Source organism: Saccopteryx leptura, chromosome 1 (assembly GCF_036850995.1).
Source record: "Saccopteryx leptura isolate mSacLep1 chromosome 1, mSacLep1_pri_phased_curated, whole genome shotgun sequence".
NCBI classification, from domain to species: domain Eukaryota; kingdom Metazoa; phylum Chordata; class Mammalia; order Chiroptera; family Emballonuridae; genus Saccopteryx; species Saccopteryx leptura.
In genome coordinates this window covers 103,631,316-103,654,260 of record NC_089503.1, presented here as the reverse complement: position 1 = coordinate 103,654,260, position 22,945 = coordinate 103,631,316, and the positions used below count along the sequence as shown (strand labels likewise).

The 22,945-nt window shown below is 43.5% G+C and overlaps 1 protein-coding gene across 1 annotated transcript in view; it reads right to left on the bottom strand.

Moving 5' to 3' along the window:
- ZW10 (zw10 kinetochore protein) overlaps positions 1-464 on the bottom strand; it is a 40,983-nt gene extending 40,519 nt beyond the window's left edge. Inside the window, exon 1 of the mRNA XM_066372886.1 lies at positions 297-464. Within this exon, the coding sequence (XP_066228983.1) occupies positions 297-401 (105 nt within the window). The 5' untranslated portion in view covers positions 402-464. The remainder of the gene's footprint in view (positions 1-296) is intronic.
- Between the last annotated feature and the right edge of the window lie 22,481 nt (positions 465-22,945).

Here is a 22,945-nt window from a genome sequence, read left to right as displayed (position 1 = left end):
AGGCCGCCCTCACCCGCCTCCCGGGCGCCGCGCCGCCGTCCCCATCCCGCGCCTCCCCGCACATCTCTCCACAGCTATCCCCCGGCCGCCGCAGCTTCCTCCACCGTCCCGGGCCTCCTCGGTCACCGTCCGGCTCCCCTCCCAGCTACCCCGTCGACCTCGGACCTCCAGCCTGTCCCCCGGCCGCCCCGGCCCGCGCGCACACCCACTCGGCGAGCCCTCAGTCCCTCTCTGTCCGTCCGTCCACGAAACTCCCGCGTCCCTTTCCAGTCAGCCAACGACTGCCCCGCTCGCACCTTGATCTCCTCCACCCGCCGGGTCAGGTGGCTGATTCTTGTGCCCAGATCCTCCTTCTCCAGACTCCCCGAGTGCGCCAGAACTTCCGTCACGAACGAAGCCATCGCCGCGACACAACCAACGCTGGCAGGGCCACCCTCCCGCAGCCAGCGCGGCAGCTCCGCTCCCGCCGGCAGCCTTGGCGCGTGACCTCCCGGGAAACGAAGTTTCGCTGGGCGCAGACCGCAGCGCGGAGGGCGACGGCTGCACTACAACTCCCAGAAGGCACCGCGACTGTCTTAGCGTACCATTTCCACGGTGTCTCGTACTTGGCAAACTAGAGAGACGCGTAGCTATTTTCAAAGTTTTTCTCCTCTTGGCCATCTTTTGCTAAAAGATAGGAAATGTTTTTATTTAATAATCAGTCCTAACTGAACCTTACACAGTTTCAAAACTCTTACCTGTGAAGTGTATTTTGCCAGAAGAGCCAACGAGCCAATCTTGAACTTTTTTCATTAAATATTCCCTCTCATGAGCCGCATGGACCATCAGAGTCTAATAAATGATGCTCTCTCCAGTTGTACAAAGAAATGACGTCACCTAGTTATAAATACAAGTCTGCCTATAATCGCATAGTTTTATATTGCATAGTTTATATTACATCCTGAGGTGACCAATGGTCCTCCTTTAGGGAGGATAGTCCTTCTTTTGTACGTTCCGTTCTCCCTCAAAAAGTGTCCTCCTACATATCCTCCTTTTTTTTTTTTTTTTTTTTTTTTGTATTTTTCTGAAGCTGGAAATGGGGAGAGACAGTCAGACAGACTCCCGCATGGGCCCCACCGGGATCCACCCAGCACGCCCACCAGGGGCGATGCTCTGCCGCGACCAGAGCCACTCTAGCGCCTGGGGCAGAGGCCAAGGAGCCATCCCCAGCGCCCGGGCCATCTTTGCTCCAATGGAGCCTTGGCTGCGGGAGGGGAAGAGAGAGACAGAGAGGAGGGGGGGGGGGGAGGGGAGAAGCAAATGGTCGCCTCTCCCACGTGCCCTGGCCAGGAACCGAACCCGGGTCCCCCACACGCCAGGCTGACGCTCCACCGCTGAGCCAACCTGCCAGGGCCATGTCCTCCTTCTTGATATTAGAAGACTAATCTGTAAACGTCCATTTTCGATCGATGCAGAGTCGATCCATTGCGTGTGATGTGACATATTTGTATCAAAATGAGTACTTTTTTCTTACAATTATTAAAAATTAATAGTCATGTAAGCATAATTACATTATAAAGTATTACAAATGTTTTAATTGTGCATTTATCATATTATAGTGTATTATTGTTGCAATGAATAAAATGTTTCTTTTATTTACAATACTGTTTTCTTCAATTTATTTTTGTCCTTTTCATTGTAAAAAAGTAGGTCACCTTATCTATACACATATATACATGTATACTACATCTTTGTACATATAAATATACATAACACATTACATGTTTACATTGTTCCTATTTCCAAAGTAAAAATAACATTAGCACTGTGTGGACTAGAACAAGATACTTAGCACTTTTTATCAGAAAATACAAATCAATTTTATTAAAGCTTTTTAAAAGTGTTCCATACTGCAAGATGTTCACAATATATGTACAATATGATTCCTTTTGTAAAAAATAAATAGATGCATTATAGACACATGTAGATGTAATAGATGAATAGCAAATTATTCTGAGTGGTGGACTTAGAATATTTATTCTCTTTCCCTGTTTTTTTTATTTTTCTGCAAAAAAAATGCACTGCTTTCATTAAAATGTTATCTTTAATTTTGTAAAATGTTTTCTTTGAAGTATGGTGGTTCCTCAAAAAATTAAGAATAGAACTGCCATATGACCCAGCAATCCCTCTACTGGGTATTTACCAAAACAAAAAAAACAAAAAAAAAAACCCTCGAAAACATTGGCTCATAAAGACACATGCACCCCCATGGTCATCACAGCATTATTCACAGTGGCCAAGACATGAAAAAAACCAAAGTGTCCTTCAACAGAGGATTGGATAAAGAAGATGTGACACACACACACACACACACACACACACACACACACACACAATGGAATACTACTTAGCTGTAAGAAATGATAACACATTGCCTTTTATGACAAGATGGATGAACCTTGAGAACATTATACTGAGCGAAATAAGTAAATCAGAAAAAGCTAAGAACTAGATGATTTCACACGTAGGTGGGATATAAAACTGAGACTCATGGGCATAGATAAAAGGGAGAACGGTGTGGGGGAGGAGGGGGGGAGGAGGTGGGGTAATGGTGTAAAGAGGGACAAATTTAAGGTGACAGAAAATGATTTGGCTTTGGGTGATGGGTATACAACATCATCAACAGTTCAAATGCTAAAGAAATATTTACCTGAAACTTATGTACAGTACTCTTATTGATCAATGTCACCCTCTTAAATTTTATTTTCTAAATAAAATTTAAAAATTAAAAAAAAATTTTAAGTTTTTTTTGAGGATTGACTCCAAGTAGATGCTGATCCTAAGGTCCTTGTCAATTTTAAGTGTCTGTGGGACAATCTGCTTGTCCTAGTGAAGCAAGGGCAACTTCCTGTGACATGAGCAAAGGAAATGAAACTGAGGTTGAGACAGGAAGCACAAAGAACAGCCATAATATCATAGAAAGCTCCTCTCCACAGAAAACCAAATCAATCTCTGTTTGCCTCACTTTGAGTTCTAAATACTACTAATAAAAATGCTCAGTGAGAAAGAAGGACCTGCAGACCAAGTTCCTGAAAACTTGTGTTACATATTCATTGAACAGTTACTATATGGCAGACACTGTACTAGGCCAGAAATCCAAAGTATGTGAGTAATGCTGGCCGGGTAGCTTAGTTGGTTAGAGCCTTGTCCTATACACCAAGGTTAAGGGCTCAAACACTGGTCAGGGCACATATATAGGAACCAACCAAGGGATATATGAGTAAGTGGAACAACAAATCGATGTTTCGGTCTGTTTCTCTGTCTCTCTAATTCTCTCTCTAAAATCAATCAAATATTTTTTTTTAAATATGTGTGAATAAATAATCCCAGGAAAAACAGGATCCTTACTATTCTGGAGGTAGATGAGAGATAGATCCATATTTTGTGGGACCCAAACCTTATACCTTTGTGGGGAGGGGGAAGAATCTTTAAGGAAAAGAATATAAAATACTAGAAAATTAGGTGCAGGCCTTGAAGGGGCCTGTGCAATGAATCCACCTCTGAAAACGGTACATAGGGTAGAGGAGGAGGACCACCCACTCTCTGATTAAATCAGGGAGGAGGCTCCATGGTAGAAAGGAATCCGAACTGAGAATGGAAGGGGATGTCACTTTGAGGTTGAGGTTCTCAGATCTTTTTCTAGGAAAGAGATCTGTACATACCCACAAACACAAAACACAACTACACAGCCTGACCTGTGGTGGCGCAGTGGATAAAGCATCGACCTGGAAATGCTGAGGTCGCCGGTTTGAAACCCTGGGCTTGTCTGGTCAAGGCACATATGGGAGTTGATGCTTCCAGCTCCTCCCCACCTTCTCTCTCTGTCTCTCTCTCCTCTCTAAAAATGAATAAATAAAATAAAATAAAACACAACTACACAATCTGTTCATCTCCCTGGGTGGAGAGGCCACTGGAGACACTAAGGACTGTTTCTCAGAGTTCCAGAAAAAAGCAGGCAAGGGCCAGAGATAGGCTGAGGAAGGAGAAGAAAGGGTATCGGGAATGAAGTGGGGTCGTGACATGTAGACAGTCGATACGTGTATGCAGGCATGAATACACGAATAAATACCAAAAAAATTTGATATATGGAAAGGTCCTGTTTTCCCTCACTAACCTGTACTCCTTCGTAGTTCATACTTTATTATCATGTATACATCTCTCAACTCATGGATTTTTCACAGATCATTAAGAACGGGCTCTGAAGAAAAGGCAAGGAAATCAGGGGCAACATCTGAAAAGATTCCTCCTGACTATGGCTCACACACACACAAGGCATGCTGGCAAGTGTGTTTTCAGGAAGAGAGCATCAAACACAAACCTGGATGGATACATAGTACGAGCAGACAGCATTTCCAGGGATGTCTATTTTGTCATCATGTTGATTAGAACATGAGGTTGTTAAGAGAGCAGAAGGAGCTCACAGTTTGAAAAGATCGTCCCCTTTGCTTCAGAATAGTATGAAGGGAGGGATAGAGGGTGGGTGTAGGTATGGATGGAACAAGATTAGTACAGCTAGTGCTCGACTTACGACCACGATTGGTTCCGACAGACCAGTCATAACACGATTTGGTCGTAAGTTGAGTAGCCTATATGTACAGTACTGTGAAATGATGTTATAAAAATCTTTAAGTCATATTTTAACATAATTTTCTTTCATTATTGTTATATATCATAATTTTCTTTGTTCATTTTATGCCATTTGTATCATCTCTACACTATTTTGTTTCTTATTTTTACACTCATCAGGTTTAAGTAAAACACTGCATTACCAGTACAACTGGTTTAATAATTGCAAAGACAGTTTCCTCTTGGTAGACATCTTGGGAGGGGTTTGATGAGAAATATCCAAAATACAAAACACAAATTGCTGTACTGAGTCTGGGATAACAGTTGAAATGGTGCACGTGGAGATGGTAGTGCTGCCAGAAGCTGGTCTGCGCTGTCGTACACCCAGCTGGGCAACGCTTGCACTGCCAGATGCAGAGCAGTCGTGGCTAGTGATTGTGGTCATCAAGTCGAATGGTCATAGTTGCATAGGTCATAAGTCGATCAATATTTGTACTAGTGGATAATTTTTGGAGTAGCTAATTAGACATGAGATTCCTTCATTCCATTTGCTCTACTTTTGTAGCTGTTTGATGTTTTCCTATAAGAAAAGAAAAGGGGGGGACATTCCAGATGATCTTGCCCGCCTTCCTGCACTCCCACACCACTGATGATCTAATCAGACTGCTTAGATGTTGGGCTTCATGCGCATAAATCAGGATGCTGTTCTCTCCTTGCTGACTGTCCCACGCCTCTCCTTTCACTCCCTAGTACCACAAGGTGATCAATAAGTTGACTATGAATAGGGGAATACATTGGTCAACATTAATGTCTTGAATGTCATAAATCCCAATTTTCTTCTGAGTTTTGCTGTAAAGATTAACCTCCACCTGCATGCTATGTCAGCATGTAGGTGTGGGCAGGAGGAGTCACTGTTGTAGTCTAGAGACAAAAACATGAAGTGTCATGGCCCCAGCCACTTGACTCAGGAGTTGGGCCTGTTGTTGACCTGTTGGGGAACCTTGGCAAGTTACCTAATGTGTATTTTACAATTGTGGTGTGAAAATCAAATAAGGGTAAAATATTTAACCAAAGCCTAGCATTTAGCTACACTCAGTAAAGGCAAATTACTTCTTTTCTTGTCAGAACCTGCCTCTTGGCAGCAGTCACAAGTAGGGATAGGAAGCTGGTAGACTGCCACCTACTTATAGCTGCTGCCTTCGCAGCAGCCGGAGATGGGAGGGAGCACTTCCTTCTGGTACATTCTGGTTCTCGATGGGTTCCTTGGATGGGGGAGTCTTTTATTTATTTTTTTTAATTTTTTTTAATTTTTAATTTTTTTAATTTTGGATGGGGTGAGATAGATTATGGTACAGGTTTCTGTGTAATTAGTAGGGAGACACACATAGGTGTTGGTCCCACAGAAGTAGAAAGCCCCTGATTGGATGATACAGGATGAGAAGTGAATAGAGAAGAGAAGGACAAGGGTCGATTTTGTTTCTCTGTTTCTGAGCTCCAGAAGGTCAGGGTGGAGGAAAGAGCTGCCCTAATAAGTGGGGAGAGTAGAAGATTGTTAGCTAGGGTGACTAATTAAACATTCTTTGAAAACCAGTTTTCCTGCTGTTCAAATTCTTTTTTCTCTGTACAAACCTCCTACAACTTACATAAACCTTCAGCTTTCATTCACTTTCTTATCCAGAAATAACTGGCCTTCATGACAACTTGCTTTTTCCTTTTTCTTTCAAAAGTATTTCCATACCTTATACCTTCTATTATCAAAACCATACAATTCCTTTCTAGTCAGAACTTTTGATTTAAAAATCTTTAACCTTTAGTGACAGTTAAGTTGACTTTCTTTTCACCCTAGATTCCCTTTTCCCAAAGTCTGATTAAAAGAGTCCTTAGTTTTTCATATATTCACCATACATAGACCAACCAGCTTCAGATGTGTAGTTGGAGTAAGGCATGCCATTTTTCTACTTTAGCAGCAGTGGGAGTTGTCAGGATCACGGTGTGTGGACCTGTCCACTTGAAAGTCAGTCCTTGGGTGATGTAATACTGGAAGCGCCTTTTGGACAGTCTTTGAACAGTTTGCTGAGTAGCCTGTAAATCCTGTAAGTACTTAGGGAAAGGGTGGTTACATTTCTACACTTTGCAGCTAGAGTTTAAGTCCTAGTGACCACTGCTTCTAGCTGAAATTAGCAGCAGGTCCCAGCCTACAATAGGCATGGGGCATTGAGACAAGAGGAATAAAGGAGATGCTATACATTAAATAAAGTAACAAAATCAGACTGTCAATACCCACAGTAGAGATCTTTGAGGGATAAATAAAATTCAAATATTCAGGCAAGGCATAGTATATGGCTCTTGTGTTCACAAGAAATGAGATCAGCTTATCTGTTACTTGGAAGAAATACCTTAGGCTTGTGAGCGATGTTCTTGGACCTTCAGTGGCAATTCCCAGCATGCTGGGCAAGGTCAGGTCACAGGTAGCTGGAGCAGGGCTAGAAGAGACTGAACCCTTCTTCCATGGAGCAAGGGGGCAGCTTACCATCTCATATCCCTCTTTACACAGCACAGGTGTGTCAACCAGTGGGGTCGGGAAGCCTGGCAGGCTTCAGTTCAATGACCTTTCTTTCCACTCTGGAGCAGGGCCTTGATGGAATTCTATGAAGCCCTTTAGGGTGCTGGAGTCTTTAAGAGCATATGCCAAAAGCTGGTATTTCCTGACTTCTTTTGGGGCCTTATTTGTCCTTTCTGTTACTTCCTTGGACATTATAGACCTTAAAAGCCATGCTCAGAAGATCTCACTGAGAGGCTTGACTAAGAGAGCAAAATTGGGAATCCAGTATTTAAAGAAACCTATTAGACCGAGGAAAGAAAGGATTTGATTTGCAGTGGTATGTGGTTGGAGACTGCGAAGGGTCTGAGTTCGACCTAGGGTGAGACCTCAGGTGGTGGGGGTTAAGGTGATGCCCAGATAGACTATGGACTAAGAGTAAAGTTGAGTCTTAGCAGAGAAGACATGATATCACTTCATAGTGAGGAAATTAAGAAGGGTGGCGGTCAGAGTAATGGCACGGTAGGAAGCAATACTGATAAATCTCCCCCAAAACTCAACAAGATCTTCAACCAGAAACAGAAAAACCTATCCTTGGAGCCTCCAGATGTTTTGCAATACACCCAAAGGTATGGTCGAGTGAAAAATGGGCTAAATATATAATCAAATCCCGAAGGAAATAGGGAGTAAGAAATGCTCTGCCTTCCTCACTAACCTAAATAGGGCTGCTTTCACTGAGAACTGAGAATATAGAAACTGAGATGGGCAAAGGGGGTGAATAGATCCAGGCCGCGGCACAAATGGCCGAACCAGGCTGTGGCACGGAGATCCAAGCCGAGGAAAATCTGTGCCTGTGGCAACCCAGTCAATACAAGCTAACACTCGTGCCAAACCCAGACAAAGAAAGACAAGTGGGGCAGACATTTTCCCCGATCTCCTGGTCGCCGTGAGCAGATAATGGGTGAGAGATTCCTCTGAGTGCCTCAGCAGTGGGCGCTCGTGTCACCTCATAGAGAGGCAGAGTCAGAGGCCTTTGTGTGGGCCGAAAGTGGAATTTCCGGGCCGCCCCAGCGCCCTGAAAAAGCCGAGCACGGGGAGGGAGCGAGAGCCAATTTCAACGCTGGAACTTTTCCGTGTGGGAGGGGGTTTCACTCAGTGGGAGCCCATGTTATCCCACAGAGGGGGAGAGTCAGGGGCCTTTGTGTGGGCCAAAAGTGGAATCTCCGGGCCGCCCCAGTGCCCTGAAAAAGCCGAGCACGGGGAGGGAGCGAGAGCCAATTCCAATGCTGAAACTTTTCCATGCAGGCAGGGGTTTCACTCAGAGTGTGAGACTTCCGGACTGATATCCTGGTCTGTGCACAGATAGTGAGCAAGAGTTTCCTCCAAGCACCCCAGGAGTGGGCGCCCGCCTGTTTACCAAACAGAGTGGCAGAGCCAGAGGTTTTTGAGTGGGCTGGAGCCCCACCTGATTATGCTAGCAGCTATGACTGACTGAGCCTTACCCAGAGCCCTGTGCTGAGTGGGAATAGAGTGGGGAGTTGCCAGCTCTTTGAGCCTCTTACTATCCAGGTAGAGGCAGCAGCAACCCCATAGCTGGATTATCAGGCTACTAATTGAGGAAGGAAAGACTAGGAGAGAGGCTCCAGGAACACGGACTCTCTCACTGTCAGAGCCTATAAATGCTAATGAGTCTCGACTGCCAACGAGACTGAAGCACAATACATGACATCGCCATAGAGACTTATCAACTGCAAACCTCTACCTGAGCGTGCCAAAGGGGCAGAACCCGGGGTACAGAGTCACCGACCAGGAAGAGGTAGAGAAAAGAAAAAGCAAGAAGATAACCTCTCAAAATCAAGAATAATCCGCAGACTTTATAACCTATCCCATTTTATTATATTTGTTCATTTGTTTCTCTTATCTCCATTCTTGATTTTTTTTTTCCTCCTCCAATTTGGTCATTTAACTCTCTGCCGGTCTTACTCTCTCCTCTCCTTGAACTACTCTACCCATAGGTGTTACATCTCCCATTATCTTTTCTTTCCTCTTCCTTTCTCTCTATGAGGGTTGCACTCCAAAACCCTTAACTCTCTCTCTCTCTCTCTCTCTCTTCTTTTTTCTTTTTTCTTCTTTTAGTGCTTCCCTCTTTATTTTAGCTCTTTCCTTTCTCCTTCTATATTAGTTTCTTCCTTTCTCCTTTACGTCTCTTCTCATTCAAACCTCAATAATGAACAAATTATCTTATCTGGGACTTAAACTTAGGTTTGTGGCATTTTGGGGGGTTTTCACTTCACCTTTTTAACTCACTAGCAGTGCTCCCATCCCTAGCTCTCCATTTTATCTAGTTCTTGTTCCACTAAATACAATAGTAATTTTTTAATTTGTCCCCCCATTTTCCTGTTTCCCTCTTATTCCTCTCATCATAACTCTTAGTCAACCAAAACCTAAAAGCAAATCATTTTATTCTTGACCCAAATTTTTTCCTTATTTGCTTTTTGTGGGTCCATACCCCCTTTTTTATTGGGTTTTTTGCCCCTTTATTACTTCTCCCCAATTCAAGCCCTCCATTACAGGCATTGTTTGTTCTATTTAGTACAATATAATTCACAGTTCACCACAAGATTTTCTCAAGAAAGAGGGGAGAGGCTCTGGCCAGTTGGCTCAGTTGTAGAGCATCGGCCTGGCATGCAGTAGTCCCAGGTTCGATTCCTGGCCAGGGCACACAGGAGAAGTGCCCATCTGCTTCTCCACCCCTCCCCCTCTCCTTCCTCTCTGTTTCTCTCTTCCCCTCCCACAGCAAGGCTCCATTGGAGGAAAGATGGCCTGGGCGCTGGGGATGGCTCCTTGGCCTCTGCCCCAGGCACTGGAGTGGCTCTGGTCCTAACAGAGTGATGCCCCAGAGGGGCAGAGCATCGCCCCCTGGTGGGCAGAGCGTCGCCCCCTGGTGGAAGTGCCAGGTGGATCCCGGTCGAGCGCATGCAGGAGTCTGTCTGACTGTCTCTCCCCGTTTCCAGTTTCAGAAAAATACAAAAAAAAACCCCCAAAAAACAAAAAAAACCCAGAAGATAGAAAAATGAAAGAGAAGGATCAAACAAGACACAAAACTAACAGAAAGCAATCTATAAAATGGCAACAGGGAACTCACAAGTGTCAATAATTACACTAAATGTAAACGAATTAAACTCACCAATAAAAAGGCACAGAGTAGCAGAATGGATTAAAAAAGAAAATCCAACTGTATGCTGCCTACAAGAAACTCATCTAAGTAACAAGGATAAAAACAAATTCAAAGTGAAAGGCTGGAAAACAATACTCCAAGCAAATAACATCCAAAAAAAAACAGGCGTAGCAATACTCATATCTGATAATGCTGACTACAAGACAGCAAAAGTACTCAGAGACAAAAATGGCTATTTCATAATGGCTAAGGGGACACTGAATCAAGAAGACATAACAATCCTTAATATATATGCACCAAACCAAGGAGCAACAAAATATATAAGACAGCTACTTATTGACCTTAAAACAAAAACTGACAAAAATACAATCATACTTGGACACCTCAATACACGGCTGACGGCTCTAGATCAGTCATCCAAACAGAGAATCAACAAAGATATAGTGGCCTTAAACAAAACACTAGAGCACCTGGATATGATAGACATCTACAGGACATTTCATCCCAAAGGGACTGAGTATACATTTTTCTCCAGTGTACATGGATCATTCTCAAGAATTGACCATATGTTGGGCCACAAAATCAACATCAGCAAATTCAGAAAAATTGAAGTTGTACCAAGCATATTTTCTGATCATAAAGCCTTGAAACTAAAATTCAATGGCAAAAAAGAGGAAAAAAATCCCACAAAAATGTGGAAACTAAACAACATACTTTTAAAAAAATGAATGGGTCAAAGAAGAAATAAGTGCAGAGATCAAAAGATATATACAGACTAATGAAAATGACAATACGACATATCAGAATCTATGGGATGCAGCAAAAGCAGTGATAAGAGGGAAGTTCATATCACTTCAGGCATATATGAACAAACAAGAGAGAGCCCAAGTGAACCACTTAACTTCACATAACTTCACACCTTAAGGAACTAGAAAAAGAAGAACAAAGACAACCCAAAACCAGCCGAAGAAAGGAGATAATAAAAATCAGAGCAGAAATAAATGAAATAGAGAACAGAAAAACTATAGAAAAAATTAATAGAACAAGAAGCTGGTCCTTTGAAAAGATCAACAAAATTGACAAACCCTTGGCAAGACTTACCAAGGAAAAAAGAGAAAGAACTCATATAAACAAAATCCAAAATGAAAGAGGAGAAATCACCACGGACACCGTAGATATACAAAGAATTATTGTAGAATACTATGAAAAACTTTATGCCACTAAATTCAACAACCTAGAAGAAATGGATAAATTCCTAGAACAATACAACCTTCCTAGACTGAGTCAAGAAGAAGCAGAAAGCCTAAACAGACCTATTAGTAGAGAAGAAATAGAAAAAAACATTAAAAACCTCCCCAAAAATAAAAGTCCAGGCCCAGACGGCTATACCAATGAATTTTATCAAACATTCAAAGAAGACTTGGTTTCTATTCTACTCAAAGTCTTCCAAAAAATTGAAGAAGAAGCAATACTCCCAAACACATTTTATGAGGCCAACATAACCCTCATACCAAAACCAGGCAAGGATGGCACAAAAAAAGAAAACTACAGACCAATATCTCTAATGAATACAGATGCTAAAATACTAAACAAAATACTAGCAAATCGAATACAACATATTAAAAAAATAATACATCATGATCAAGTGGGATTCATCCCAGAATCTCAAGGATGGTTCAACATACGTAAAACGGTTAACGTAATACACCATATCAACAAAACAAAAAACAAAAACCACATGATCTTATCAATAGACGCAGAAAAGGCTTTCGATAAAATATAACATAATTTTATGTTTAAGACTCTCAACAAAAATGAGTATAGAAGGAAAATATCTCAACATGATAAAGGCCATATATGATAAACCATCAGCTAACATCATATTAAATGGCACAAAACTGAAGGCTTTACCCCTTAAATCAGGAACAAGACAAGGTTGTCCACTCTCTCCATTCTTATTTAATGTGGTACTAGAGGTTCTAGCCAGAGCAATCAAACAAGACAAAGAAATAAAAGGCATCCATATCGGAAAAGAAGAAGTAAAGGTGTCACTTTTTGCAGATGATATGATCCTATACATTGAAAACCCCAAAGAATCCACAAAAAGACTACTAGAAACAATAAGCCAATACAGTAAGGTTGCAGCATACAAAATTAACATACAGAAGTCAATAGCCTTTCTATATGCCAACAATGAAACATTTGAGAATGAACTCAAAAGAATAATCCCACCCTGGCCGGTTGGCTCAGCAGTAGAGCGTTGGCCTGGCTTGCAGGGGACCCAGGTTCGATTCCCGGCCAGGGCACATAGGAGAAGCGCCCATTTGCTTCTCCACCCCCCGCCCCCTCCTTCCTCTCTGTCTCTCTCTTCCCCTCCCGCAGCCAAGGCTCCATTGGAGCAAAGATGGCCCGGGCGCTGGGGATGGCTCTTTGGCCGCTGCCCCAGGCGCTAGAGTGGCTCTGGTCGTGGCAGAGCGATGCCCCAGAGGGGCAGAGCACCGCCCTCTGGTGGGCAGAGCATCGCCCTTGGTGGGCGTGCTGGGTGGATCCCGGTCGGGTGCATGCGGGAGTCTGTCTGACTGTCTCTCCCCGTTTCCAGCTTCAGAAAAAAAAAAAAAAAGAATAATCCCCTTCACGATGCAACAAAAAAATAAAATACCTAGGAATAAACATAACAAAGAATGTAAAGGACTTATATAATGAAAACTATAAACCATTGTTAAGGGAAATCGAAAAAGATATAATGAGATGGAAGAATATTCCTTGTTCTTGGTTAGGAAGAATAAATATAATCAAGATGGCCATATTACCCAAAGCAATATACAAATTTAATGCAATTCCCATCAAAATTCCAATGACATTTTTTAAAGAAATGGAGCAAAAATCATCAGATTTATATGGAACTATAAAAAAACCCCGAATAGCCAAAGCAATCCTAAAGAAAAAGAATGAAGCCTGGGGCATTACAATACCTGACTTCAAACTATATTATAGGGCCACGACAATCAAAACAGCATGGTATTGGCAGAAAAATAGACATTCAGCCCAATGGAACAGAATAGAAAGTCCAGAAATAAAACCACATATATATAGTCAAATAATTTTTGATAAAGGGGCCAACAACACACAATGGAGAAAAGAAAGCCTCTTCAATAAATGGTGCTGGGAAAACTGGAAAGCCACATGCAAAAGAATGAAACTGGACTACAGTTTGTCCCCCTGTACTAAAATTAACTCAAAATGGATCAAAGATCTAAACATAAGACCTGAAACAATAAAGTACATAGAAGAAGACATAGGTACTCAACTCATGGACCTGGTTTTTAAAGAGCATTTTATGAATTTGACACCAAAGGCAAGAGAAGTGAAAGCAAAAATTAATGAATGGGACTACATCAGACTAAGAAGTTTTTGCTCAGCAAGAGAAACTGATAACAAAATAAACAGCCAACTAAATGGGAAATGAAATTTTCAAACAACAGCCCAGATAAGGGCCTAATATCCAAAATATACAAAGAACTCATAAAACTCAACAACAAACAAACAAACAATCCAATAAAAAAATGGTAAGAGGACATGAACAGACACTTCTCCTAGGAAGAAATACAAATGGCCAACAGATATATGAAAAGTTGCTCATCTTCTTTAGTTATTAGAGAAATGCAAATCAAAACTGCAATGAGATACCACCTCACCCCTGTTAGATTAGCTATTATTAACAAGACAGGTAATAGCAAATGTTGGAGAGGCTGTGGAGAAAAAGGAACCCTCATACACTGTTGGTGGGAATGTAAAGTAGTACAACCATTATGGAAGGAAGTATGGTGGTTCCTCAAAAAACTGAAAATAGAACTACCTTATGACCCAGCAATCCCTCTACTGGGTATATACCCCCAAAACTCAGAAACATTGATACGTAAAGACACATGCAGCCCATGTTCATTGCAGCATTGTTCACAGTGGCCAGGACATGGAAACAACCAAAATGCCCATCAATAGATGACTGGATAAAGAAGATGTGGCACATATACACTATGGAATACTACTCAGCCATAAGAAATGATGACATCGGATCATTTACAGCAAAATGGTGGGATCTTGATAACATTATACGAAGTTAAATTAGTAAATCAGAAAAAAACAGGAACTGCATTATTCCATACGTAGGTGGGACATAAAAGTGAAACTAAGAGACATTGATAAGAGTGTGGTGGTTATGGGGGGAGGGGGGAGAGGGAGAGGGAAAGGGGGAGGGGGAGGGGCACAAAGAAAACTAGATAGAAGGTGACAGAGGACAATCTGACTTTGGGTGATGGGTATGCAACATAATTGAACGACAAGATAACCTGGACATGTTATCTTTGAATATATGTATCCTGATTTATTGATGTCACCCTATTAAAAAAATAAAATTATTAAAAAAAAAATTAAAAAAAAAAAAAAGAAGGGTGGTGGTGTGTCTCCTTGAGGCAGGCAGGGAGGGGCTGCAGAGGAGTAGATTACTAGTTTCGAGATTGCATCCTGCTAAATCCTGTGCTAGTGCCTGCCCAAAAAGGTGTGAGCTGGTTTTGAACCCCTGGGGTAAGACAGTTCATGTAAATTGCTGGGCTGCATTAGTGTCCAGGTAAAAGCAAACAGAAAGTAAGACTCAGGGTGTAGAGGAATGGTAAAGAAGGCATTCTTGAGGTCTAGGACAGTGAAGTGAGTGGTGTTTGAGGGAATGTGTGACAGTAACCTGTAGATATTAGGGACTACTGGATGGAGGGGAATTACTGCCTCATTGATTAGGTGTAATGTTTGTACGAGGTGATAAGCCCCTGAAGGTTTTCAAACAGGAATGATGGGGGTATTGCAGGGAGAGTCCATGGGGATGAGTAAGCCTGGTTTAAGAGGCGGGTAATTATTGGTTTAAGGCCTTACAAACAGACAAAGTTACACATTAAACAAAGACTTCATGTATAAATTATGATTAAGGAATTTAAATGAGCGTGGTTTACTTGTTTCAATTCAAATTATACTAGAGATATTTTCTGACAAAGAGACAAAACAGCTTACTCACTCACACAGCTCAATAGACAACTCTGCTTTTTTAAGCTTTTCGAAATGGCAGGGAGTTGCCAACATTGAGGGGAGGAGGAGAGGAAGCAGACGGATGGACAATGTGAGCAGCTGGAAAGAAGGAGAGTTAGAATCTACAGAAGGAGGAAGAGGAGATTAAAGTGCTGGTGGTGGCTCCACGTGGTCAGAGGAGTCAAAAAGATTTAGAGCTCTGAGGAGAGGGGAGAGGACGAGGGGTAGTGGAAGGCACAGTCAGTCTCTGAGGAGGGGGAAGGATGGGTCAAAGAAGAAAAAGAGACAGAGCTGCTCAACTGTAAGGAGGGAGGAGGGGTTTAAGAACAAACACAGTGGAGAAGGAGGGGCCCCTAGCCAGCAAGAGAGGAGAAAGAGAGACTGGTATTTGAAAGTGAATGAGAAACAGGATTCTGCAACGGGAGGGGGCTTTCTGGAGAGGAGAGACTCAAGTGGAAAAGATTTGCAGACGAACCAGAGAGGGGTTCCAAGAGAGGGGTGCCCCCAGGGGTCAGGCAGGAGGGGATGAGAGTTGGGAGTCTGCAGAGAAGGAAAGATTAGGAGCAGAGGTTTTAGGTGACGTTTCTTTGACCAAAAGCGGCCTGTGTGTACAATAGGTGGCACAGAAATTAAGGACAGGAGCGAAGGTAGAAGGAAGCCTGCACATAAGGAATTTCTGAAGCTTTCCCAGTCAGGTGGCAAAAATTATCTAGGTCCCTCAGAATATTGTAATCAAATGTCCCGTTTTTAGGCCAATGGGAGCCATTGTCTAATTTGTATTGGGGCCACACCATGTTACAGAAGAAAATGAGGTTTTTTGGCTTAAGGTCAGACAGGCCCAACTTAGTGAGGTTTTTTTATGAGACATCCTAGAGGGGTGTGGTCAGAAGGCTTAGACTCTGAAGAGCACATAGTGGAGACAGGTGAGCAAGAGGGGGCGTCCCCACCTTTTGTCACTGTTCCAAGAGGAGAAAATCTCCATGTGGGGGAGTTGTCCCTGATAGAGGTCGTCACCACCTGTCAGGGAGTTCCGAGAGAGAGAGAGAGAGAGAGAGAGAGAGAGAGAGGAGAGGTTTGGCCAGGTGCCTAGTCTTCTGTGCAGTCTACTGAGACTGAAAGTCAAACCCCTCTAAATGTGAGGTGTGTCAGAGAAAACCGTCTGACCAAAGAAGATTTTGTGGAAAAGAGAAGCCAACCAGGGAAGGGGAAGGGAGAAACTCCTTACCTTTCTCTGGTCCGGCAGGGGTTCAGGACAGGGACAGATCGCCGGCCAATCAACCTACAATTACACGTCCAAACAGAATCAGGGAGTAAGCCCTGGACGAGCTGCCGCTGCCCATTCCTTCCCTGGTTGTAAGTTTGGACGGCAAAGAGGGATTGTCCAGGCAGTTAGTACCCTGTCCCGGGTTTCCGCACCAAATGTTGGAATCCATGGGAGTCCGAAAAGACCAGAGTAACAGGCTTTATTGAAAGGAAGAAAGGAACCCTGCCGGGCAATTCTCTGGGGAGAAGGGCACCAGTACAAGCTAGGGGTACAAATTTTATAAGGTAAGGAAGAATCTTGAGCAAAGTGGGTGTTGAATCAAAATGGGTATGTTCAGAATGCTCCTCCTTGGGGCGGCTTGCCAGCTTCTTGGAATTCCTCTGTCTCAGGAGCGATAGTTCAGTGAGTAAGGGTGAGGTCTGACAGATAAGCGGAACATCAAAAGGGCAATTTGGAATTCACGTATCTATCAGTAGGGTGACCAGCTATCCTGCTTTTCCCAGAACTGGGCACCTCTAGTGTGAAAACTTAGGGAAGGCCCTCGACAAACTGGAACCGATTTGTTACCCTGGAGTGGCTGTGCCCGAGAACTGCCCTCAGAAATGTTTTTTACTATACACAAAATCTTGTTATAAATCCCTTAACTTTTGACCCAAATGTCAGTAGACCTACCAGACAGTGGCTACAAATTAAGTTCCTTTCACAACAATGGCCCAAGTTGCTTTGCTTGGCCCACCTGCACTGTGGGCCCTGCACCTTGACCACCCGCCCAGCTCTCCTGAGGGAGGGGTGTTACACTTGCTCACAAACCTACCATCAACAGAGACTGCCCTGTGCTACCCACCCTGTTCCTCTCACTACCATCTGTCCCCCACTCCCGTAATTGAATGAAGAAGAACCACTGTCGATCCTGTCCACAGTCTCACAACTAAATGAGGAGGAAAACTAAGGGTGGTGACTTCCTGCGTCCCCAGATAGGTGACTTCTCCCAGTTTGACATCTGCTGGATTGCTTGCAGGACTGAGACTCCTCCCGCCCTCCTTGGGTGCTGGCCCGTGCCAGCTCAGCTGCTTGTGCTCAGACATCTCTCACTTCTCTATAAATATAGCTCTGACATGACCCTGGCATCTTGAGACAGCTGCTGCTCAGGCAAGAACACACTCATCAACATAGGAACAAATGGGTTAGCCGGTAGAGCCTGGGCCAGTTCCCTCCTTAGGCTATGAGCAAGTCCCAAGAAAGCAAGTCTGCCTGGATGCAACTTCATCTTCAGCAACTTTGACCACCTGGCCCAGAGTAGGGAGTCACAGTTTTCTGAGTACAAAAGGGTAGTTCTCATCAAAGCTATATTCTGGCCTTCTCTGGCTCCAGGGCTTGTTTTATCATCTTCCCCTTCTCAATAAAGTTTCTAAGCTCTTTAGGTCAAGTTTCAATCAGAGGTGAGACTCAAATATCCAAGTCATCCTTGGATCCCACAGGATCTACAAGAAGAACACAGTTCATCATTTATCCACTTGATCCTTTATTCACACATTGAATACATATTTAGTGAGCATGTAACATGGGCTAGGCACTGTGCTAGAAATGGGGACTAAATGGTAAGACAAAAATTTATCCCTGCCCCTCAGAGAGGCAAATAAGGGAGACAAATGTTAATGTAGAATCACTTAAATAAATGAAAATTGTAGTTGTGACGAACTTTACAAATTCGGAAAGTCATATGGTCTATAAGATCATGCAATAATAGAAATTTAACTTTGTCAGGGAGTTGCAAACAGCTACCCTAAAGAAGTGATAATTGGCCAAAAGCTAAGGAATGGATAGCAATTTTAGATAGAGAAAAAGATGTATAAGGCAAGACTAGTGAGTTAGTAAGAACCCCGATCTTGAAGGGCCTGTAGGTCAAATTGAGGAGGCTGTGTCTATTGTCAAAACCATGGGAAGCCAGGTATGTGACCAGGAATAGAAGGTCAGCCCCCAGGTGACTGCAGCAGTAATATGCCCCCCACCTCCTTCTAACACCCTGTTTTTGTACAGTTTCCCTATCACACAGCTGGGTAGGATTTAAGAGTTCACAAAGAACGTTCACATACTTTTATTTACATAGATTTATTTAATGTATCTTGAGAGTTTGGGTTTTTTGTTTTTGTTTTTATTTTTGTTTTTGAGTTTGGGAGAAAAGATTTTTTTATTCTACTGAGAAAATGGATATTCAGATAATTTAGGCAACGTGACCATGGCAAGTAATTAGCTGGTCAGAACGGGAATCCAGAGCTTTGATGCCATGGCTGCCTTTCATCACCCCATTCTCTTGCTTTGTGGGGATGGGTTGCCAAGACAATCCACTAAACTGAGGGAAAAGCTAGCACCAAGGCAGAAGGGAAAACCAAAGGCCTACAAAGGAGGACACATCCTATGTCCTGTGCAGGAAACATCTGTAGGTCCTGAGCGAGGGCTTCCAGTCGGGCTCCCTTAGGGGCTGATCCAGTAAGTCCAGCTGGCTGGAGTATACTGCATCAGGTACTTCCAAGCAATTGTGCTGCGGCTATCCCTCATTCACTGGGAGCAGTGTCCTGGATTTAGAGTGGTACACACCTCTATTACTAGTCTTAGGTTTTTATATAATAATCTCTGGTACTTAGTGAGGCAGGCATTAGTGAGCCAGTGATGTCCTTTGGCAATCATCAAAGTTACTGCATGGGGCACCTGCACTTTCAGGTCTTGTCCTAAAGTTAGTCTGTCTGCCTCTTGCACCAGCATGGCCGTGGCTGCTAGGGCTCTCAAGCATGGAGGCCAGCCCTTTGCAACCCTATCTACTTGCTTGGAGAGGTAAGCTACCGGTCTAGGCCATGACCCTAAATCCTGGGTTAAAACACCCACTGCTGTCTTGTTCCTCGCTGAGACATACAGCACAAAAGTTTTTGCAAGGTTAGGAAGACCTAGTGCTGGTGCAACTTGTAATTCCTTTTTAAGAGTCTAAAAGGCACAGTCTTGTGCTGACCTTCAATCCATGGGCTCTTTTTCTCCCCCCTTTGTGACTTCATAGAAGGTTTGGCCAGTACTGCAAAGTTGGGGATCCACAATCCTACTGCACCCAGGAAGTCTCTAACTTGTCTCCTCATGGTGGGGACTGGGATGTTCTAAATAACTTATTTCTTTTCTACCCCTAGCCTCCTTTTCCCCGTTGGAGAATGAATCCCAAGTATTTTACTTGGCTTTGGCTGATCTGGGCCTTCTTCTTCGAGACCTTGTATCCATTCTTCTTTAGATGATGTAGAAGCTCGTCTGTTCCTCGAGCACATCCTTGGAGAGTCTCATGACTTAGCAACATGTCATCTACGTACTGAAGGAGGACACATCCTATGTCCTGTGCAGGAAACATCTGTAGGTCCTGAGCGAGGGCTTCCCCAAAGAATGTAGGGGAGTTCTTGAACCCTTGCGGGAGCCTACTCCAGGTATACTGCACCTTTCCCCCTGTAACTGGGTCCTCCCATTAGAAGGCAAAGAGCTTCTGGTTTTCAAGAGCTAGAAGGCACCTTTTAAGTCTAAGCAAGTGAATGATAAGACTTGAGCAGGGAGGAGTCTTAGGAGAGTATAAGGATTTGGTACTATCGGGTCTAGAGTCACTGCTGCCTCACTTATGACCCTCAGATCCTGTACTGGCCAATAATCATCAGTCCCCAGTTTTCTGACAGGAAGCAAAGGAGTATTCCAGGGTGATTGGCATGGGATAATGACTTTGTACTCTTTAAGTCTTTGTAAATGCACTTGGGTTCCTTTCAAGGCCCACCTAGGAATTGAGTATTGTTTTTGGCTGACAGGCATTGCCCTAGGTTTTAACTCTATCACACTGGCACTTGGTTTATTGCCAGACCCCCCCAGGGGGGGTTCAGCCCAGACTCCAGGGTATTTATGAATTAGTTTTTGGTTTGGAGGCTTCACAGACATGGCAGCAAAAATCCTCCACTTCTTCTCTCTGGGGACGGTTAGAGTTAGAACAAGCATGGGCTTAGGCACTTGTAACTCTCGCTGGCCATTGTCAGCAAAAGGTACCATAGCCCTTAATTTGCTTAGCAGATTGCGTCCTAATAGGGGCACTGGACAGTCAGACATGTATAAAAACTGATGTATAACTTCATGACCTCCTATTGTACATTTACGGGGCAGACAGAACGCCTGTTCGTCTTGTGTTCCTGTAGCTCTTACAATGTTCACTCTACGGGTGCAGAGTGGCGCTACTGGCTGGGTCACCACTCCCCCTTGTCTTGGTTGGGACATTTATTTATTCAATGACTGGTTCCCAGAAGATGGCACACTGATCACGTCGCAGGGGAGCTCTGTCTGACTGACCGTTCTTGCCTTGCCTGTCTTCTTTCCATTTTTGAATGGGGGGGGGGGGTCTTTTTCCCTTCTGCTGAAAAGCTACAGCTATAAATTCAGCCTTTTTCTGCATTCGGTGCTCACCTTCATTTCTGCTTGTAATCTCCATGTTCACATAGACTTTATTGGCTACTGCTAGGAGTTGGAATACATTCATTCTTGCAAAGCCTTTTAATTTCTGGAGTTGCTCTTTTTATATCTCCTTCACTCTGGCTGACAAAGGGCATATTAACCATTCTTTGGTTCTCTGGACTCTCTGGGTCACAAAGGGTATAGATTCTATAGGTCTCACACAATTTCTCATAAAAGTCACCCGAACTTTCATCCTTCCTCTGCAAAGCCTGTGCCACCTTGTTGATATCAGTGGCCTTCTAGCCTGCCATATGTAAGCCTTGGAGGAGAGCCTCTCTATATCTCCTGAGCCATCTCAAACCATCCTTATCATTCAGGTCCCACTTTGGATCCTCTCCTGGCATCTGGACCATTTTCCTGGGGATTCTGGTATTCCTCAGAAGCATTCTCCTCTAGCCATTTAGTTGTTGTCTGTATTATCCAGCATCTTTCCTCTGTGTTGAACAGAGTGAGAAGCAATTGATGGCAATCTACCCACGGAAGATTGTGTGTCTGGACTATGGATTGCATGAGATCTATTACAGCCTGAAGCTTTTCTGTATAAGAGGGAGTGTGGTGTCTCCAATTGAGGTGGTCAGTGGTGGTGAAAAGTTGATAACACCGAAAGAGATGGGAAGATGGCAGTGGAGTAGGCGGACGCACAGACGCCCAGCTCTCACCACCAAACTGGAATACAAATCAATTTAGGAAAAATCAGCGTGAAAAAACCAACTCTGGACTACAAGAACAGCTCTCAAAAACCAAGGAGCAAAGAAGAAGCCACAACAAACCTGGCAGCGAGCACCTGAATCTCCTCTGCTTACAGGAACGGAGTGAGGGGGGGAGGCTGAGAGCCCAGAGGGGATCTAACCCAAGGGAAAAGAGTAGAAAATATTGCTCACAGCCACTTGCCTGGAGACAAGGGAGCAAGGTGTGTTGAAAAGACCAGCTTATCTCCCAAGTGGAAAGGACAGGGAGAGGGACAGACTGTGAGGGGCTAAGGAATGCAGGAAATGAACTAAAAAAGCTGACTCATCCATGCTGGAGGCAGCCATAGCTGGGGGAGGGACTGAACCTTCCACAAAACAGTACTGAATTGCTTCTGGATCAGAGACCTCCGGACATCTCTCCAGCTCCAATCAGCGCAACAAGACACAGCTGAAAACAAGAAGTGGGGAGGAGGGGCAGTAACTCAGGTCTACATGGAGATCTGAGATACACCTCCCCCTACTGAAGCTGAGAAAACACCCTGCCTCCAGAGAGATTAGTTGGCTGAAGAGGCCTTCAGAGTCTCAGATTACACCCATTGCATTCCTGGATACACTTTCAAGGAAGCCCCCTGCTGAGATAAATAAACAAGACTATCACCTGTTAAGAAAACAAACAAATCAAGACTTCAAAGCTGCCGAAATTCAAAAGTGGATTACAAATAATACTGATACCAACCCAAGAAGACCTAGAAATAACACAACTGAAAACTGGAGGCAGACAACACCAAGCCTAGACTCAACAAACTCTACAAATAAAACACCCAAACACAATGAGAAAACAAAAAAGTGCAATCCAAATGAAACCACAAGAGATACCTTCAGGAGATGAACTGAGTGATATTGAAATAATCAAACTTCCAGATGCGGAGTACAAAATAATGATTGTAAGGATGCTTAGCGATCTTAGAACAACAATGGATGGTCATTATGAACACCTAAATAAAGAAATAGCAAGTATAAAAAAGAATCAGATGGAGATGACAAATACAATATCAGAAATAAAGACCACAATGGAAGGAATTAAAAAC